Source organism: Eurosta solidaginis, chromosome 2 (genome assembly GCF_040869045.1).
Source record: "Eurosta solidaginis isolate ZX-2024a chromosome 2, ASM4086904v1, whole genome shotgun sequence".
NCBI classification, from domain to species: Eukaryota; Metazoa; Arthropoda; class Insecta; order Diptera; family Tephritidae; genus Eurosta; species Eurosta solidaginis.
The window spans coordinates 239,948,408-239,966,048 of record NC_090320.1 but is presented as its reverse complement, the minus strand read 5'-3'; the positions used below and the strand labels follow the sequence as shown (position 1 = coordinate 239,966,048).

Below are 17,641 nucleotides of genomic sequence, written 5' to 3'. Positions count from 1 at the left end.
AATTTATAAAACAAGTAATGAAGGCTAAGTTCAGGTGTAACCGAACATTACATACTCAGCTAAGAGCTTTGGAGATAAAATAAGGGAAAATCACCATTTTGCAAAATGAACCTAGGGTAACCCTGTTGTTGTTGTTGTAGCAATGCTCGCCCCACCTAATAGCCGCGACCGATCACAAATTGTCATCAATATCCTCTAACGGGAGTCCAAGGAAACTTGCCGTTTCAACAGGGGTGGACCATAAGGAAAGGGGTGTTAGAGGCGTTGGTTCCACATTACAATTAAAGAGATGGTTGGTGTCATGTGGGGACACATTGCAAGCAGGGCATACATTTTGTATGTCGGGGTTGATTCTGGATAGATAAGAGTTTAACCTGTTACAGTATCCAGAACGAAGTTGAGCAAGAGTGACACGCGTTTCCCTGGGGAGTATGCGTTCCTCTTCTGCGAGTTCTGGATATTTTTCTTCAAGTACTGGATTCACCGGGCAATTCCCGACATAAAGGTCCGACGCCTGTCTATGGAGTTCACCAAGGACCTGCTTGTGTTTTTCCGCTTCATACGGCTGGGTTCTCAGGTGCCGTATTTCCTCAAAATGCTTACGGAGATGACTCCTTAGGCCCCTAGGCGGTGCTGGTTCGTCAATCAGATGTCTGTTGGGATGCCCAGGTTTCTGGTGTTCTGGGGACATAAGAAGACAGCCCGTGGCGATTCTGAGAGCAGTATTTTAGCAGGCCTGTAGTTTCTTCCAGTGGGTGGTTTTTAGGCTTGGCGACCATATGGGTGACGCGTAGCACGTAATCGGCTAATTGCTTTGTATGTGGTCAAGAGCGTTTCTTTATCTTTTCCCCAGGTACTGCCAGCAAGGGATTTGAGGATTTTATTACGGCTCTGAATTCTTGGAACAATTGCGGTTGCGTGCGCACCAAAATGTAGATCCTGATCAAACGTCACACCCAAGATTTTGGGGTGTAGGACAGTCGGTAGCGTAGTGCCATCGACGTGGATGTTCAATATGGTCGACATTTGGGGCGTCCATGTTGTAAATAAGGTCGCGGAAGATTTAGTCGGTGACAATGACAGGTTTCGCGAGGCGAAAAAACTGGAGAGATCAGGGAGATAGCCGTTTATTTTATTGCATAGCTCATCGATCTTTGGGCCTGGGCCTGTGGCCATTATTGTGCAGTCATCGGCGTAGGAAACGATTGTGACTCCTTCCGGTGGTGAAGGTAGCTTAGATATGTAGAAATTAAACAAAAGCGGGTATAGGACACCACCCTGTGGCACCCCTTGTTTAATTCTCCTTTGTTTTGATGTTTCGTTTCTGAATGGCACCGATGCCTGCCGACCACCCAGATAATTTGCGGTCCACCTTTTAAGACATGGGGGAAGGGTAGACCCTTCCAGGTCTTCCAGTAACGAGCCATGGTTGACCGTATCAAAAGCTTTTGATAGGTCTAACGCTACGAGTACTGTTCTATAGTGGGGATATTGATTCAAACTGCAATTTATCTGGGTGCTAATGACATTTAGCGCGGAGGTAGTGCTATGGAGTTTTCTGAAGCCATGCTGATGAGGGGCTAGCTGCAAATGTGCTTGGAAATGAGGGAGCAAAATGGCTTCAAGCGTCTTTGCCACTGGCGATAGGAGAGATATCGGACGATATGACTCACCTACGTTAGCTGGTTTCCCAGGCTTTAGTAGCGGGACCACCTTGGCCATTTTCCATTTCTCGGGTATGACAAAGGTGGAAAGAGACAGGTTGAAGACATGCGCTAAATATTTGAAACCCTCTTTCCCTAGGTTTTTAAGCATCGGCATGGCTATGCCGTCTGGGCCCACTGCTTTGGATGGTTTAGCACGACCAATGCTGTCCTCAACCTCTTTAGCGGTGATGGTGATTGGTGACGAGCTGAATTTGTGTTTATGTGCGTGCCTATTGGCTCTCCGTCTATCTTTGTCGACCGTAGGATGCATTATATATTGTCGGCAGAAAGCGCTCGCGCATTTTTTTGCGTCCGACAGCACTTTGTCGCCAAAGGCGATGGAAACTTTGTCTTTGTGCTTAGTCGGATTCGATAGGGACTTTACGGTGGACCAAAGTTTACCTACACCGGTAGAGAGGTTACAACCTCTTAGGTGCTCTTCCCATTTCGCCCGCTTGTGTTCGTCCACAAGCAATCTGATGCGTTGGTTTATATCCCTTATTTGGGGGTCGCCTGGATCAAGCTGTCTTATAAGGTCGCGTTCCCTCGCTAAGCTCGCGGCCTCCGCCGGGAAGTGGGGCCGGATTTCGGGAATTCTCCCGGCGGGAATGAAATGTGCCGAGGCGGATTCAATGACCTTACGGAAGGCACGCTCCCCTTGGCGGGCATCAGTCGGGATAGGGAGGGCAGCAAAGCTGCTGTCTGTTGCAGATTTATATTCTTCCCACTTTCCTTTTTTGAAGTTTATGAAAGTGCGTTTTTCGGTGACGATGAAGTCGGCGGTACGCTCGAACGAAATAAGTATGGGCAGGTGGTCGGATGCCAATGTTACCATCGGCTGCCAGTTGACGCAGTTTACGAGTTCTGCGCTCACGATTGAGATATCTCCTAGGGTAACCCTGGAATGTGTTTGTATGACATGTGTATCAAATAAAAGGTGTTAATGATTATTTAAAACGTAGTGGGCCTTAGTTCTATAGTTCTTAGTTCTTTTCGAGATATCGCAATGAGGGTGGACCAGGGGTGACTCTAGAATGTGTTTGTACGATATGGGTATCAAATTAAAAGTATTAATGAGGGTTTTAAAAGGGAGTAGCCCTTAGTTGTATATGTGAAGGCGTTTTCGAGATATCGACCAAAATGTGAACCAGGTTGACCCAGAACTTCATCTGTCGGGTACCGCTAGTTTATTCATATATGTCATACCACGAACAGTATTCCTGCCAAGATTCCAAGGGCTTTTGATTTCGCCCTGCAGAACTTTTTCATTTCTTCTACTTAATATGGTAGGTGTCACACCCATTTTACAAAGTTTTTCTAAAGTTATATTTTGCGTCAATAAACCAATCCAATTACCATCTTTCATCTCTTTTTTCATATTTGGTACAGAATTATGGCATTGTTTTCATTTTTCGTAATTTTCGATATGGGAAAAGTGGGCGTGGTCATAGTCGGATTACGGCCATATTTTATACCAAGATAAAGTGACTTCAGATAAGTACGTGAACTAAGTTTAGTAAAGATATATCGATTTTTGGTCAAGTTATCGTGTTAACGGCCGAGCGGAAGAACAGACGGTCGACTGTGTAAAAAAACTGGGCGTGGCTTCAACCGATTTCGCCCATTTTCACAGAAAACAGTTATCGTCATAGAATCTATGCACCTACCAAATTTCACAAGGATTGGTAAATTTTTGTTTGACTTATGGCCTTAAAAGTATTCTAGACGAATTAAATGAAAAGGGGCGGAGCCACGCCCATTTTGAAATTTTGTTTTATTTTTGTATTTTGCTGCACCATATCATTACTGGAGTTGAATGTTGACATAATTTACTTATATACTGTAAAGATTTTAAATTTTTTGTTAAAATTTGGCTTTAAAAAAAATTTTTTTAAAGTGGGCGTGTTCCCCATCCGATTTTGCTAATTTTTTATTTAGCATACATATAGTAACAGGAGTAACGTGCCTGCCAAACTTCATCATGATATCTTCAACCACTGCGAAATTACAGCTTGCAAAACTTTTAAATTACCTTCTTTTAAAAGTGGGCGGTGCCACGCCCATTGTCCAAAAGTTTACTAATTTTCTATTTTGCGTCATAAGGTCAACGCACCTACCAAATTTTATAGCTTTATCCGTCTTTGGTAATGAATTATCGCACTTTTACGGTTTTTCGAAATTTTCGATATCGAAAAATTGGGCGTGGTTGTAGTCCGATTTCGTTCATTTTAAATAGCGATCTGAGATGAGTGCCCAGGAACCTACATACCAAATTTCATCAAGATGCCTCAAAATTTACTCAAGTTATCGTGTTCACAGACGGACGGATGGACGGACATGGCTAAATGAATTTCTTTTTTCGCCCAGATCATTTTGATATATAGAAGTCTATATCTATCTCGATTAGTTTATGCCGTTACGGATTACCGTTATGCGAACAAAGTTAATATACTCTGTGAGCTCTGCTCAGCTGAGTATAAAAATAGTTTCGGAATCTATTTTCTAGATCCTAAGGATGACAACGAATCAAAATGCAAAATATTTGAGCTGCAGATGGCTTATCGCATAACTCATTAAAAATTACAACAAAAATACTATTCGAACAATGGAATGAGTCACCATTCGAATGCAAACAACTAGCCGATGATTGACAATTGATTATTTTCTAATCGATAAAATTCGATTCGTTCATCCACTTTCAACAGTTTCTATCGAAATTTGTTGATCGTAATGGACTTTTCGATACATATAGATAATGATATCGATTGTCGTGAGCCTTTCCAATATCATCAATTTGTAAATCGACGCATTGATGCATGACTTCATATATATCAATTCGATAATTGGCAGTGATTATTATCGATAATTATGATTTTGAAAAAGTGTCAATAAAAACCTTGAAACAACATCGAAACAGTTCCGAAAACAATCGCGAAACAATTATAAAACAATAATCGCAAAATTATAACGCAAAAAATCCCGAAATAATCCAGGGATTTTACTGCCCCGAAATAGAGCCTAAGTTACCCCTAAAGCAATCGAGAAGTGATTTCGGAAACAGCTAAACATACACTCCAAATAGACCGAAATTATCTATATCAAAATAGTAGCGATATGATTCTTCAAGCAATCTCGACATAGTTCCGAATCGATCATGAAATGAATAAAATATAAAATAAAATATCTGGAGGTAGTCCCGAAATTAACCCGAAAACGATCCCGAAGGGATCTGGAAATGATTCCTGAATGATCTGGAGATAGTCGTGACATACTCTTAAGATTGCTTAATTGGCGCTCAACCGAAATAGTCACGAAATCGATGTTGAAATTGTTGCGATATGATCTTTGAAACAATCTCGAAATTACTGAGAGATATTCCCGAAACAATTCCGATATAGCAACGAACGAGTCTCTAAAATAATTCCAATCTTACCCAAACTATTCCAAAATTATATTTTTCAAAATTACTTTTACTACAACTAGTATGACCCCCATGTACTCATTATGTTGAAGGCACCTCTGATCTAGGTCAATATTCTTGGAGTTGTAATAAATAAAACATAATTAACGGTTCACAACCCACCCCCCCCCCCCCCACTCTCTTCATAACCAGATCCTTCCAGAATATGATATATGCATGTGTTGTATCAGGGTTATGAAAAATTATTATAACAAAAGTTTCCAATTTATATCAAATTTCAAAAAAAAAGTCTCCAGCATAACAGAGTATAATATTTACAAAATCTTTTATACAGTGTATATACAGATATATATTCGTTTAAACGCACTCGAAATTTTAAATTTTCCACTTTCGCTTTCGTTCGTCTATGCATTACTAACAACATATTCTAACCCATATTCTTTGTTGTTCTAACAAAAATTTTAATTGTCTAAAAACCTGTTTTCATTGTTGTTGTTATACTCTTATCATCACATATTCAATAATACTAATACGAACAGGTGCACATTCGTTTAAACGCAGCACCTTTATTTTTAGATATTAATTCATTTATTAAATTTTTACAGATTAACTTTTATTAATGGCTTCATATTGTGAGGAATATTAGCATCACTAAGCTGTTACTAAGTAAATGCAAAACAACAATAGATCAGTCACTCTTATGTGGAGGCGACGAAGAGCTATCTCACACACTCAAATATGTAGTCATCAGCCGAAGTAGTTACGCACACATACACACGCATATGGCTATGGAAGACGCGCGGACTACAGATATACGTGTATATAGCTGGTAACTAACCAAGCATGAGCTACAACTGTTCGCGAAATTACTAGACCTTAGGAGAAATGGCTGAACGAGGAAACCGAGTGTATAAAAGCAGCGCAAGTCGAGTCATCACTAATCAGCTTTGATTTAAACACGCTATTGGTTGCGAAGTATAATTGTGAAGTACTACCCAAAGTAATCTAAATAAAGACCAGTTGGCAATACTGAATATTGGAGTGATTTATTCAACAGTTTAGCGATTCGAACGTTAGCAGAAGATATCAAATAAGCGGAACTTCTCTAAATTCGTTAGAATATATTCGATTGGGTATCGACTTCTCTAAATTTTGCACCACCATACTGCTTAAATCTTCCCAATCTTCTTTAATAGCCAACTTCGACTCTAATAAGGTCCTGTAGCGTTTTCCTTGGACTTTTTTTCCATTATCCTGTTGAAAAATGCTGTCTTCATCCGTTTTACCATTTCAAAATGAAACGAGATCATCGTCCAATAATTCCTATAAACTTTGGAGTAGTACTTGCGTCAACTAATTTTTTACTAATTTAATATTAATATATATTTTTTAAGTAGGTATATGATTGTGTAAATAGTTGTACTAATAAAAAACAAACTACAAAAGCAAAAAGTTAGTGACTTAAAAAATTGTTAGCTAGATGTTATTAATTTAGGCATTTCTAGAAACTTGAGGTACAAAAAAATAAAATAAAACAAACAAAATTAATCTTACTATTCATGTGTAAATCATCACCCAAACTAGCTGAATCGGGTAAGACACTTTCAGCATCACCACCACTCGATTCCTTACCGGGTGTTGGCGATGGCATCACCAGTGTTACTTCAATTTGTGGTACAACACAACCGAATATCAACGATTTTTTGGTATTTTGCTGAAAGGGGAAAAAAACGCAAAAACATTTCACTTTATTGAGCTTGAGGTAATGATACAAATCTAACCAACCTTTTGTAAAATACGTTCAGCATCCATTGACAGGAACAATGACATTTCTGTCATCTCTTCAGCCAAACGCAATAGGAACAAATATTGGTAATGATCGATTTGCACACTCACTAAATTGGAAATGTGCGCTATCGCATGCATATCAGCGGTACGTTCAGCGTTTGCACCATCATTAGTTTTGCCATTTACACCGTTTAAGGAACTTTGTTGCTTCCAATCACCCATACCACGCACATCCTCTTCACTGAGAAATGGATTACGTGGCAAATTTCTATTATGTACATAATCCATATAATTGATATTTTTTTCAACAGATGAAGCTTTTGTACTGGATGCATACGAGTTTGTTGTGTTGCCTACAGCTTCTTTGGCTATTGCACCGGCACCGGAGTGCAACCATAACGTTACAGGAACTGCATCAACGAATGGTATTGATTTGTTGGGTCCCAATGAGCGTGCACCCAAAAAATCTATCCACACAGGATCCAACTTAATACACCACACATCGCGGGGCTCAGACCACATTGCATAACGTGTCAAATTTTGCATAGATACTGAACGCGGCGGCAGCTGATGTGGTTCACCAGCTGCTGCTGCTTGTTGTTGCATTTGTAATTGTATTGGTGTCATTACTGTGGCACTCACATCAGCAGCCGCCACATGCGAAAGTATACGATCGGTAACTATGCAAAGATCATCGCGCGTTGATGGAAATTCTGTGCCAAATACTAATGAGCCCTCTTGTAATGAATGCAAAGCTTGCGCTAGATCAGCACGGGACGAACCCATTTCACGTATATTGGTTATAGCAAACCGCGAAATTTGTATTTGCATGATTTTGGGTCGATCTTTTTGATTGGGCACATCTACGGTTGATTCGATTATAATACGTGGCATTATAGCTTCAATTTTTACATCCATATACATCAAATTCGGCTCAAGCTCCCCCGCTGGTTGTGATATTGCCGTTTGGGAGCCTTGCGATACTGCCGCTTGCGACCCTTGTGATCCCATTTCACGTTGTGAGCCATTCGATGATATTGAGCCACGTGCATTGGAAGAAGCACCACTCGCAGTGCCAACGACGCTGGTGCGTAATAAACTTTCATGTAAATTGAGTGCAAATGAATTGAACCACAGAACAGAACTTAAATCGAAGTGCACTTGCAAAGGGTTAATGTGAATGAATACTTTGGACGGCGGTACTAGAAGTGAAAAGAAAAATAAAAATTAAAATTAATAACTGAAATGTTATAAAAAATTTTTGTATAACTTACACGGAAATATAAAATCACCAGCATAATAAAAATAAGTAAACTCGGCATGTACGATGGACATATCGGAGGGAAACGAATAACGCCCCTTATCACCTGCAATTAATATAAAAAATATTATAATTAGAGATTCAATAGGAACTTCATAATAAACAAGTAAGGAAGGCTAAGTTCGGGTGTAACCGAACATTACATACTCAGCTGAGAGCTTTGTAGACAAAATAAGGGAAAATAACCATGTAGGAAAATGAACCTAGGGTAACCCTGGATTGCGTTTGTATGACATGGATATCAAATGGAAGGTATTAAAGAGTATTTTAAAAGGGAGTGGGCCTTAGTTCTGTAGGTGGACGCCTTTTCGAGATATCGCCATAAAGGTGGACCAGGGGTGACTCTGTAATATGTTTGTACGATATGGGTAGCAAATGAAAGGTGCTAATGAGTATTTTAAAAGAGAGTAGCACTAAGTTGTATATGTGAAGGCGTTTTCGAGATATTGCCAAAATGTGAACCAGGGTGACCCAGAACATCATCTGTCGGGTACCGCTAATTTATTTATATATGTAATAACACGAACAGTATTCCTACCATGATTTCAAGGGCTTTTTATTTCGCCCTGCAGAACTTTTTCACTTTCCTCTACTTAATATGTTAGGTGTCACACCCATTTTACAAAGTTTTTTCTAAAGTAATATTTTGCGTTAAAAAACCAATCCAATCACCCTTTTTTATCCCTTTTTTCGTATTTGGTATAGAAGTATTGCATTTTTTTCATTTTTCGAAATTTTCGATATCGAAAAAATGGGCGTGGTCATAGTCAGATTTCGCCCATTTTTATTACCAAGATAAACTGAGTTCACATAAGTACGTGAACTAAGTTTAGTAAAGATATATCGATTTTTGCTCAAGTTATCGTGTTAACGGCCGAGCGGAAGGACAGGCGGTCGACTGTGTATAAAAACTGGACGTGGCTTCAAACGATTTCGCCCATTTTCCCAGAAAACAGTTATAGTCATAGAAGCTATGCTCTTACCAAATTTCACAAGGATTGCTTGCAAAACTTTTAAATTACCTTCTTTTAAAAGTGGGCGGTGCCACGTCATTGCCCAAAATTTTACTAATTATCTATTCTGCGTCATAAGGTGAACCCAACTACCAAGTTCCATCCCTGTATCCGTCTTTGGCAATGAATTATCGCACTTTTTCGTTTTTCGAAATTTTCGATATCGAAAAAATGGGCGTGGTTTTAGTCCGATTTCGTTCATTTTAAATAGCGATCTGAGATGAGTGACCGAGAACTTACATACCAAATTTCATTAAGATATCTCAAGTTATCGTGTTTACGAACCGACGGACGGATATGGCTAAATGAATTTTTTTTTTCGCCCAGATCATTCTGATATATAGAAGTCTATATCTATCTCGATTAGTTTGTGCTGTTACGGGGTACGGTTATGCGAACAAAGTTAATATACTCGGTCAGCTCTGCTCAGCTGAGTATAAAAAAATAATTAAACAAATTTTATGAAAAACACATTCAAATATGGGCCGTAATATGTACTACGAATTGAAAGGAATCGAATTCGGACTTCAATTAAATTTCGATTCGTACTACCGAGTAGGGGCACTGCTTTTTGCACAATAATTATTTTAATGGCATGCAAATGGAGACTTCAATACTTGAAATTTTTGAGCTGATTTTAAGGCAAAATGTTCGCTATGTTAACAAATTTCAGCACACGTAATGCAGTAGCCTGAGAGTGTTAGATATCCCACGTCCTCAGGTGGTGAATAGAATAGAGGAATGCTTCCCAGAAGATAGTAAGTACTGAGAAAATAAAGTACTCAGGGCGAACCAAGCATATCCAGTGAAAAACTGACTCCAAAAGCAAAACACTCCAATAGTTCCGGTAGAAGGGAAATAGGAAACCTAACCTACCTTAACAAGCATCCCAACCTACCTTAAGAAGCATCCCAAGCAACATGTACCACGATTTTGAAGAGGGTGCTACGGGCTGGTGATGACAGTAGCCTGCCAACTAAAAATATACGGCTTATGGTGAACTACTTGAATCAACGCAGTCAACAGCGCAATAACGCATGCCGACAGCCAGCGTGTTAGGGCAACTCGCTATTAGTAAGAGCAAGCGGGCAACTTCCATAAGAGGCCCAATGTCAGATGTAGAAAACTGCCCTTAATCTTCATCTTGTAGCGATTAGCAGACGCGCCGAAAGTTTTGTAGAGTTTTATCGATGTTGTTAGTCCTTGGCCGGATATTTATCCGGTACTTTCCGGAAAATAGCACAGAGGCATCGTGACATCAAGCTAGACTGATAGTCTTACAAGTAATGGTGGACATCAAAAAATCCATGATATAAAACGTAATTTCTAACATAGGAAACGATTAGCGGGCAAAGAAAAAAGATACTAGGCGTAACTGTGAGCTGGCACAGCTTAAACTAAACCAGGTCAAACCCAGCGTATATATATGCAGATTAGCCAAAGAGCTCAGGCAGCGCACTTGCGAAGTGAAGCTTAACTCGGTTTCGGCAAAGAAATGTTACCGATCCGTTGGAGGTCAGGCTTTAATCGGTACCCATCGTATAAAAACGCAAATCCACGACTCGTGTACGCCTATTAATTTCAAACATCTTTTGCATAACAGGGAAGCAACTTGAACTGACGGGAATAGCGCCACAAAAGCTAGCGACCTGAACGTTTTATATTTAGCGGGTTAAAAGAGCTTTCAATATACCCTCACTACAGCTGTCGTAAGGGACGGACTAAAATCCACAGACCCCAAGATTCGGGGGTCCAACAAAGGACTGCTCATATACGTTAAACATTCCCTAAACTTCTGAGGCGTGTTTTTGCGGTTACAAGGGCGTAGATTTGACGCCTGAACTGCGAATGGCACTCATCGCAATTAATCTACTGCATAGCTTAAGGATCAGGCAGTGGAATATTAGAACATCTTTAAAGCTATCACCTACGTAGAAAGTCACTTTGGCTGCCCCACTTTGGCCTGGATGGGATGTTTAAAGGACTAGGTGCCGACTTAACGGAGCAAAGTCCCCCCATAACAACAACAACAATAGCAAGCACCTTTCGCATGTGTGGCGAAGTCCGTGGGGCCTTATGCGAAATATGTTGGAGTGCCTCATTGAAGCTAATGTTTTTGTTATTGTAGAGATGAGGACACTGCCCGAAGGCCTTGGGGAGTGCCATCGATGTTGATGGTCCTTTGCCGGATGCAGATCCAGCACGTTCCGGTAACAAGTGCCATTACGGTACTATCCCGACCATCTCGGGAACGATTTGGTATGACCACATGAAACCTTCTAGGCCATCCCACCCTTCCACCCCCTGCATCCATGAGGAACTTGGGGTTGCCAGAGCCTCGGCTGTTAAAGAAACAGGATTCGCCACGGCTACGTGAGGTTGACAATTGTGTTGGATAAGCTATATATTGCGCTGGGAACCTCTTGAAAAGGTTGCGCTGCAAAACCACTTGAATCGATTTGGTATTTTAGTCGCCTCTTACGGCAGGCATACCTACCGCGGGTATATTCTAAGCCCCCTAACCTGCTGGGGCGTGCAGCTAATGCTCATTCGTCAGTGAACTAAGCTACTACATGCAAACATATATGAATTCAGATTATGACGTGATTATTTTTAAAAAAGAAAAGTCAATAGATACATGAACTATGAACGCAAAAAGGAGACACAAAAACATTGAACAATTTTAGTACAAAACAGTTTCTCTTAACAGAACAAAAAAATTAACACTTTCGGTACCTGAACGTATTTTCCGCTTATTTTGTGCTTAATTCGTGCGAGTTTTATTTTTTTATATATATCATTGTTGTGAAAGTATATGTGTTTATACATATTTATGATCATCATCATGGAAGAGTTGAGCAACGAAAAAAGCAAATATGAGAAGTGAAACAATATATAAATATGTATATATGTAAATATGCAAATTGTACAGTAATTTAAGCTAATAGTGTGATTAAAATGTTTCTATATAGTCTCGTCACATTAAAAAAAAATTTTTTTTTTAAGTATACAACTTTCTTTGAGCACTCACCAGATACAAACTCCGCTGGCATTTGTTTTCTTCCGGACGTAGTAACGCGATATAACGTAAAATCTTCAATACGTAATACAACACAAGCACTCATTAACTTTGCTAAATTATCTAAAGTTGCCTTCTGTTGCTGCGCTTGCGTCACTTGACTAGCGAATGCTGAAGTATTGCCTGAACCACCGCCACCACTACTGCTACTGCCTGGACGATTGAGCGTATTTGCGCCAGAAGCAGTTGGCGATGTACCACCACCAGTCGTGTTTGCCATGTATGCCACATTTTGTGTTTGTAAGGCATTAACATTCAACGATATTGGTGAGGGTGGTGCAGTGCGTTCAAGTGGTGCATGTGTTGAAGGACGATTTGGTTGACTCAAATTGAGCACAGCCTCACGGAATGTATTAAGTGATTCTTTGAGCCATAACGCTGGTGATACAGATGCTTCACGGTATCTATAAAAGGAAAATCAAAAAAATTAAATTTGTATTTAATTACTCGTAGAAAATCTATCTTTGTATATAAATAACTCACTTTGCCCAGTGTGCACGATCAGATTTCGCCAAATGATAAGGATAGTAATCTATTTGGAATGCTTGTACTGATATTTGTAACGCACCGCCTTTATCCAATTCAGGATAGCTTGAACGTCCATCTATAAAGCATATAACAAATAAATTTATTGAAATAAAAATTAATTTAAAATTCAAGCTAAACATTTAAACTGTCACCTCCTTCATCATCGCATAAATGCAAATCGATACGTTGACTGAAAAAATGATAAGAAGTTTCGCGTACATCGAATGCGTTGAACATTTTTTGTGCTGTTGTAGTATGAGCTGTGTCGGATTGACGATTTTGTTGTTGTGCTATTAACGCCTGATACTCTGGTAAGGTCTGTAATTATACAAAAAAAATAACGCTGTATAACACTCGGCTGGGTATTGGACAAAAGAAGAGATAGATTCATAAGAGAAAAAGTGATTTCTCCATTTTCAAAATTAACTTCCCAAACATTTGACTTTCAAAGTTAGAAATTGGACCCACTGTCCTATATATATATTTTTTACTACTAAATTACGCCTAATGGGTGCCACTTCAGTCCTTACCTATAAAACCATTCAATTTACAATAATTCTTTTTTCTTTTCGTTTTTTCGAAGCTAGGATCGAACTATGACTCATTACACCGAATCTAATAGCGGAATCAGGTTCAGCGCACGAACTTTTTTATGTGGCTGCCATGGAATTCCTTTGAAGAACGTCCTGTCTTTAATTATTTTCAAAAAGCATTTTCTCAGAATTTTTTTCAAAAATGCATTATCTTAGCTGAAAAGGCATATTGATTGTAACAGAGCATTGTTATAACAAAGAGTATATATTTGTCAAGAAGCGTCACTCGATACTTTTGTTGTTGCCAAAGCAAATTACTCGATGTTTTCTCAAGGTAGTCGTTGGTTTTTTTTTGTATCAGATGTATTTATAAAAACGCCTTCTATACATTTTCGTGGGGTATTTGTGTTTATTTTACTGATTGTATTAAATTAATTAATTAATTCTCTTTCCAAAAATCGTAATTATGCAAAGTCACTTTACCGCATAACTATATAGGATTCAATTAAAAAAAAACTAAACAAAACTTCCTTGAGAATCACATTCGACATGACAGGGTTGTTTTGGCAACAACAAAGTATCGAGTGACGCCTCTTAACAAATATATACTCTTTGGTTATAATACAAAACCCACTGTCACTTTCCTTGCGCCTAAAATCGCACTATAGTTTTACATGGCAAGAAGCACAGTAGTGGAATTCACTAACATATAACGATGCGATTTTTCGAGATTTTAATTAACGATTTTGTCGCTTGCCTTATCGATTGTACTATTCACTATCTTAGTTTTAACGACTCGAAATAGGTGACATTTAAATTTCACTTTTAATAGTAGAAAGGATGCAGCCCGGCTTAACAAAACCTTAAAATTCGAAAACCACAAACGGAATGCCAAAAATAAATAAATTCCGTATACTAACTGCTTTTAAAAGTCATTATTGTGCAAGTTTTTACCTATTTTAACAAAAGGTAATTAAATGCGGTATTAATTTCATATTTCTCGACATAACCAATTTCTCACATTAAAATAGAATGGCGTCAACAAGAAATAGCACTCAAAGAAGAAGCCATACCACAGCAGAGCAGCTAATTCAGATGGTGGACTATTTGATGGAAACGCCAGGATTAGCTGGATCTAGGTTTTTAAAGCTGCATGGAAAAGCCGAATGAGACAAAAAGTGGAGCGAAATGTCCATCTTGTGATAAAACATACGCCAAGTACTCAAATACCATTTGATTTATAAATAAAGCAGCTTTTCGTATTTGAAAGTATTTAATTACTGTTCCGATTTCCTTTATTAACTAAAATTGGCAGAAATATTAATTTCGTGATTTTTAACGCGGCCAATTCACTTGCCGTTTGTTTAATAACATAGCTGATCGTCGATAACCAAATATCGAAACAAAATGGTTACTGAATAACGAAATCGTTATAGTTATCGAATCGCAAATAAAGCGATGGCAAATGTGGTTAAACAAGTTAGTGAATTCCACTGCAGGACGGCTAAACAACAACAAACAAACGACGTCGAACAGCCAATGGCAATTCAACATTTAAAAGGAGCAAATTTGATGTTGGCACTTCAATCCCCAAAGATGCGGCAGCGGGTGTAGATAGATGCCTTTGAGGCACAAATAGCTACTCCTGCTAGCTAGCTGAATGGAAGTAGCGCTCTAAAGGCGCGGGTCACCATTCACTAGGATAATGATGATGGATGCCTTTTAGGCAATTTAGAAATGGTTCGCTGCCCTATTACCTGATCAGCCCTTTAGATCTGGCGTCTTCGTAAGGTCGGTGCCTTTCGAGCAGTTCGGCTGTTAGGTAATCACAACGCCGAGCGAGCACCTCACACCAACCCCAGTGGGTTAGGGAGCTTAGAATATACCCCCGGCACGTATGCCTGTCGTAAAAGGCGACTAAAATACCAAATTGATTCAATGGGTTGTGTAGCGCGACCCTTTCAAGAGGTTCCCAGCGCAATATATAGCTTATCCCACCCAATTGTCAACCTCACCTACCCGTGGTGAATCCTGTTTCTTTAACAGCCGAGGCTCTGGCGATCCCAAGTTCCTCATGGATCTAGGGGGTGGAAGGGCGGGATGTCCTAGAAGGTTTCATGTGGTCATACCAAATCGCTCCCGAGATGGTCGGGCTAGTACCTTAATGGTGCTTGTTACCGTAGCATACCGGATCTGCATCCGGCAAAGAACCATCAACATCAATAACACTCCCCAAGGCCTTGGGGGAGTGTCCTTTTCCTACCACTACAAAGTGTAGAACACACACTTACATTACCCCAGCATTAACACCAAAACCGCTGCTGTTGGTCGCCCTATTTCTAAATTGTTATATTGACACGACCATACTCCTCGCCGATACTACCACCATTAGCCGGCGCTGTAATACTAACATCTCCTCGCTGCTTACTATAGCCTTGAGTCAGCTGGGTTATTCGGTTTTTGCTCAGATATTTTGCTCAACTTCTGCCAACCACCGATTATCCACCATCGCGGTAAAAGTCAGGACACCTAGCTCGATCGTATATATGTATGTCTTCGACTCACTGTAAACCTTTGTCGTTATTTTAATTTTTATATAAGGTTTCCATCTCCCTGTCTGTCTTCATCTTTCTATTTTGCCTTCGTCTTTTGTTTTGTCTCCGTTATTCTTGTTATTATTGTAGCCGCAAAAACACTCCCCGACGGTTGGGTGAGTGTTACGGCTGCGGGCGGTCCTCTGTCTGATATGAATCCGCTACACTCTCGTATGATTTAAAATTTAGTCGCCTATCAAAAAAAAAATTTTTTTTTCAGTTAAAATCTGCTTAATCGACTTCCTATCTGAGGACTTTAATAATGATTTAGCTGAGTTGTAAATAAAACCTTTAGGTCACGACCACTCTAAGATAAGTCGATATATGTACATATAAACTTACTAATTGTTGGGAAAAAATTCCAATTTAATCACACCAACAACAAACCTGCAATTTTCTAGCTGCATTCTTTTTTTGTGTTGCATGTGTTGCTGCTTTAATTAAACCCGATAAAGAGTCAAAAAAATGTAAGGCCGCCTTTAGCTGTGAATCAGTTAACACCCACAGGAGATCATCTAATATGAGCACCAAACGTGAAGCCAATAATGTACAATCAGAAAGTCGTTTTCTCAATGTGATACGACATCGTGCCTGATTGGTGAGCAAACGTAGTGGTGTGAGCGATTTATCTTGCGTTGAACTGGCCTCAATGCGTACCGTTTGCCAAGAGAGTTCTTTAAAAATTAATATAATGCCTTTTTGCGGGTCTTTGAGGCGTGTGAAGCGTAAATCGGACGTTGCCCATTTTGGTGTTTTCGATTCAACACGTATGCGCGACATCTGTAAAGATAGAGAGGAATGCGATAACTTTAAAAATTAAAAACAAACGATTCTTAAATTCAGATTCTATAGTCTTAATATAAACATTAACAGTAACTGGGCGCGATATATAAACGAAAAGTTTAAAAAACTTAAAAAACCTATCAAAAACCAGGACCTATGTTATAAAATAACTCCGTCCTCTTGGCAAATACTAGAAGCTTCCTTGGACTTAACCCACTTGCTGCTTCTAGATGTGACAGCTGTATCACTCCTAATAGCTAGAGTCTTAACCTGGCAAGCGAAGGGCACGGGCACAGAACGTGTCCCCCAGCGGGTTAGGGGGTCAGAATATACCCGCGGTATATTCCTGTCGTAAGACGCGACTAAAATACCAGATTCAAGGGGCTGTGTAGCGCAACCCTTTCAGGTTGTCAGCACAATACATAGCTTCTCCAAACCAAATTGTCAACCTCACCTATCCGCGGCGAATCCTGTTTCACTGAAAGACGAGGCTCTGGCGACCCCAAGCTCCGCATGGAACTTGGGGGTGGGGAGGGAGGGATGGCGTGAAGGTTTAATGTGGCCATATAAATCGTTCCCGACATGGTCGGGCTAGCACCTTAATGGTGCTGTGTTACCGCACCGTACCGGATCTGTATCCAGCGACCATCACACCGGTAACACTACCCAAAGTCGTCGGGGAGAAGCCTTATCGTTACAACAACAACAGCACAGAACGTGCTCCATCGCTTCCTCCTCCAACCCGCACTTCCTACATCTGCTATCACTGACCAAGCCTAATTTAATGGCATGTGATGCCAGAAGGCAGTGTCCAGTCAGAATACCCGTCATGAGTCTACAGTCCTCTTTTTAATGATAGAAGCAACTTTGTTAGT

General features: G+C 39.8%; 1 protein-coding gene across 2 annotated transcripts in view; it reads right to left on the bottom strand.

Annotated features, from left to right (window-relative positions):
• The window catches only part of LOC137240725 (bridge-like lipid transfer protein family member 3B), a 151,094-nt gene that overhangs the window by 60,261 nt on the left and 73,192 nt on the right, over positions 1 to 17,641 (bottom strand). For both annotated transcript variants that reach the window (XM_067767349.1, XM_067767348.1), the window contains exons 4-11: positions 16,371 to 16,763; positions 13,009 to 13,174; positions 12,812 to 12,932; positions 12,281 to 12,732; positions 11,986 to 12,012; positions 8,190 to 8,282; positions 6,913 to 8,117; positions 6,682 to 6,841 (exon numbers count right to left, since the gene is read on the bottom strand). In XM_067767349.1, the coding sequence (XP_067623450.1) occupies positions 6,682 to 6,841; positions 6,913 to 8,117; positions 8,190 to 8,282; positions 11,986 to 12,012; positions 12,281 to 12,732; positions 12,812 to 12,932; positions 13,009 to 13,174; positions 16,371 to 16,763 (2,617 nt within the window). The remainder of the gene's footprint in view (positions 1 to 6,681; positions 6,842 to 6,912; positions 8,118 to 8,189; positions 8,283 to 11,985; positions 12,013 to 12,280; positions 12,733 to 12,811; positions 12,933 to 13,008; positions 13,175 to 16,370; positions 16,764 to 17,641) is intronic.